Source organism: Mustela lutreola, chromosome 15 (genome assembly GCF_030435805.1).
Source record: "Mustela lutreola isolate mMusLut2 chromosome 15, mMusLut2.pri, whole genome shotgun sequence".
NCBI classification, from domain to species: domain Eukaryota; kingdom Metazoa; phylum Chordata; class Mammalia; order Carnivora; family Mustelidae; genus Mustela; species Mustela lutreola.
The window spans coordinates 24,113,364-24,116,255 of record NC_081304.1 but is presented as its reverse complement, the minus strand read 5'-3'; the positions used below and the strand labels follow the sequence as shown (position 1 = coordinate 24,116,255).

The following is a 2,892-nucleotide window of genomic DNA, read 5'->3' as shown; positions in this document are numbered from 1 at the left end:
GGCGCTGGGGCTGCCAAACTCTGGCCCGCTGCGCCCATTGGCCTGGGAGAGATCACATGCGCCCCTCCACCCCCACTCCCTACCCCCTTCCTGGGGGAGCCCTGGCCCAAGCGAGCTGGGCCGGGCCATGGATGCAGGCTTCAGCGCTGTGACATACTGCCGAAAGGTTGTAGGGCAAGAGGGTGTCTCCCCCAAACGGGCCGACCCTCCTGCGGCCTCCACGCATGGACTATAATAGGATGAACTCCTTCTTAGAGTACCCACTCTGTAACCGGGGACCCAGCGCCTACAGCGCCCACAGCGCCCACAGCGCCCACAGCGCCCCTACCTCCTTCCCTCCCAGCTCGGCTCCGGCTGTTGACAGCTACGCAGGCGAGACCCGCTATGGTGGGGGACTCCCCAGCCCCGCGCTCCAGCAGAACTCAGGCTATCCCACCCCGCAGCCGCCTTCGGCGCTCGGGGTGCCCTTCCCCAGCTCCGCGACCTCGGGGTACGCCCCGGCGGCCTGCAGCCCCAGCTATGGGCCCTCTCAGTACTATCCTCTGGGCCAACCCGAAGGAGATGGAAGCTATTATCATCCTTCGAGCTATGGGGCCCAGCTAGGGGGCCTGTCCGACGGCTATGGAACCGGTGGAGCGGGCCCGGGGCCGTACCCTCCCCCGCAGCCCCCTTTCGGGAACGAGCAGACAGCGAGCTTTGCATCGGCCTATGCTGAGCTCCTCTCGGAGGACAAGGAATCGCCCTGCCCGTCAGAACCCAGCACCCCCACGGCCAGGACCTTCGACTGGATGAAGGTTAAGAGGAATCCCCCCAAGACAGGTAGGAGTCAGGAGTGGTCACCTCCTCTCCGGGGCTCAAAGACAGGAGGGTGCCCCCAGCCTGGGCTGGTAGGACAGGTGGAGCCGCCCCGGTGGGGGCAGGTGAGAGTACTTCGCCCCCGTCTCAGGTCAGCAGGGCTTTTCCCACCCAGGGAGTGCCCGGCTACCCTGCAGGGAAGTCTGCACACACCCCTGCTTCCTCATCTCTGCACCCCGTGCCGGGTGGGGGACGGAAGTGTCGGGGTCCGTCTGAATTTGGAGGTCACCTTGGGGGTGTCTGGCGATCCAAGGGCACGTTGAGAGCTAAGCTGGACAGACGTTGGGGGTGCAGAGCTGGCCCGGGAGGAGGAGAGGGGCAGGGGAGAGGGGGCGAGAGAGCTGACGCGGCCCTTTCTCCCGCCCCGCCCCTAGCCAAGGTGTCGGAGCTGGGCCTGGGCGCGCCCGGCGGCCTCCGCACCAACTTCACCACGCGGCAGCTGACCGAGCTGGAGAAGGAGTTCCACTTCAACAAGTACCTGAGCCGCGCCCGGAGGGTGGAGATCGCCGCCACCCTGGAGCTCAACGAGACGCAGGTCAAGATTTGGTTCCAGAACCGGCGCATGAAGCAGAAGAAGCGCGAGCGGGAGGGAGGCCGGATGCCCCCAGCCCCTCCGGGCTGTCCCAGGGAGGCGACTGGAGACGCATCAGACCAGTCGACGTGCACCTCCCCGGAGGCCTCGCCCAGCTCCATCACCTCCTGAAAGAAACCTCACCAACCGTGGGGGCTCCTCCGCTCTTCCGAACCCAGGCGTCGGGCGACCCTCACCAAGGCAGGGGCGCCAGGTTACAGCTGGGGAGAATAGGGAAACACTTTCCTCTGGTCTGGGCGGGGTGTTGCTGGCTGGGGACTCTATAGGACCCGAGACCTGGGAGACGACGATGCGGAACCCTGTCAACTCTGGACGGAAAGGCTTCCCTTCCGCCTTTCATCTGGGGATCAGCACGTGGGTGGGGTAGGAGCAAGCGTCATCCTCCCGAATTCTCCTTTCCCTTCCAACTTCCTCGTATTCAGTTCAGTGCCTTTGAGCCGCGAGGACTCTTCTGTGCTGGGATCCCAACTCCCCCATTCTAGGCTGGCACAGAGGGAAGGCCTTGAAGTGTCTCTTGGGGGAGGCTTTTGGGTGCAGGCATAGGACTGATGCTTAATCTCTTCCGTCACCACAGACCTTACAATAACACCAGCTGCCTTGTGACAGACCAAAAACACCCCCCCCCCCATCTAACCTTATTAACCCCCTCCTGGCACATTTGTATTGCACTAACGCAGCCTCCAGAGGTTGTTTTCTGAGACCTGCCTCCTCCCACCAGCGACCTCATCTCTAAGCCACCAAAGTGTTTTGGAACTTGGTACTCCGGAGACTTCTGGAACGTTGTTCGAGGCCTGCCCCCAGCAAGCCTCTACCAGGATGGCGCAGGCACGCCCCGGCTAGTTCCTCCCCTATTTATTGCCTCCTGGAAAACCCAGGACCCTCCTCCCGATCTCCACCTCTACCCCCGAGGCAGCCTGGGGAGGTCCAGGTGCAGCGAGAGCTCCTAGCAGCAGCAAGCCTTTCTCCGGACCTTGGAAACAGTGGGGGCACCACCTGAGTTTCTGGAAACCTGAGCCCCAAGCAAACTGGGTTCTCTCTGTACCTCCAGCTACCTCATTTCAATAAAGTCTGTGTTTTCCCCTCTTCCCAACTGCTTCTCCTCTTCTGCCTCGGGTAGAGGAGGCTTCCTACTCCAAGAGCCCTCGAGAGAGATGGGGGAAGCATTGGTGAAAGCTGGTTGGGCTGGAAAGATTTGAACTGTGAGATCTCAGCTGGATAAAGAGAAGGACTTACTGGGTGGGTCCCAAGCAGAACTGGGCCTCAGCCTCCAGGTCTAACAGTAGTCAGTCCTTGGGTCATTGGAGGAACCAGGAAAGAGAGAAGGGAAAAGATGGGGGAGGAGAAGGAAATGGTCCAGGTCCAGAGAGAGTCTTGAGAGGAAGGCAGGAAAAGAGAGAAACTGCTCGTTTGGAGAGAACAGAAAAGGTGTAAAACAGAGGAGGAAG

The 2,892-nt window shown here is 61.6% G+C and overlaps 1 protein-coding gene across 1 annotated transcript; it reads left to right on the top strand.

The window, feature by feature from the left end:
• Positions 1–224: 224 nt before the first annotated feature.
• Positions 225–1,558, top strand: HOXB1 (homeobox B1). Its single transcript, XM_059147403.1, has 3 exons — positions 225–887; positions 971–1,040; positions 1,230–1,558. The coding sequence occupies exons 1-3, from the start codon at positions 225–227 to the stop codon at positions 1,556–1,558; spliced, it is 1,062 nt and encodes a 353-aa protein (XP_059003386.1).
• Positions 1,559–2,892: the final 1,334 nt, after the last annotated feature.

Excerpts from the sequence above, each read along its gene's own strand:
- HOXB1 (XM_059147403.1), top strand. The coding sequence starts at position 225 with ATGGACTATAATAGGATGAACTCCTTCTTAGAGTACCCACTCTGTAAC. Across the intron at positions 888-970 it reads GGTGCCCCCAGCCTGGGCTG|GGAGTGCCCGGCTACCCTGC; the intron begins GTAGGACAGGTG and ends TTTCCCACCCAG. Across the intron at positions 1,041-1,229 it reads ATCTCTGCACCCCGTGCCGG|CCAAGGTGTCGGAGCTGGGC; the intron begins GTGGGGGACGGA and ends CCCCGCCCCTAG.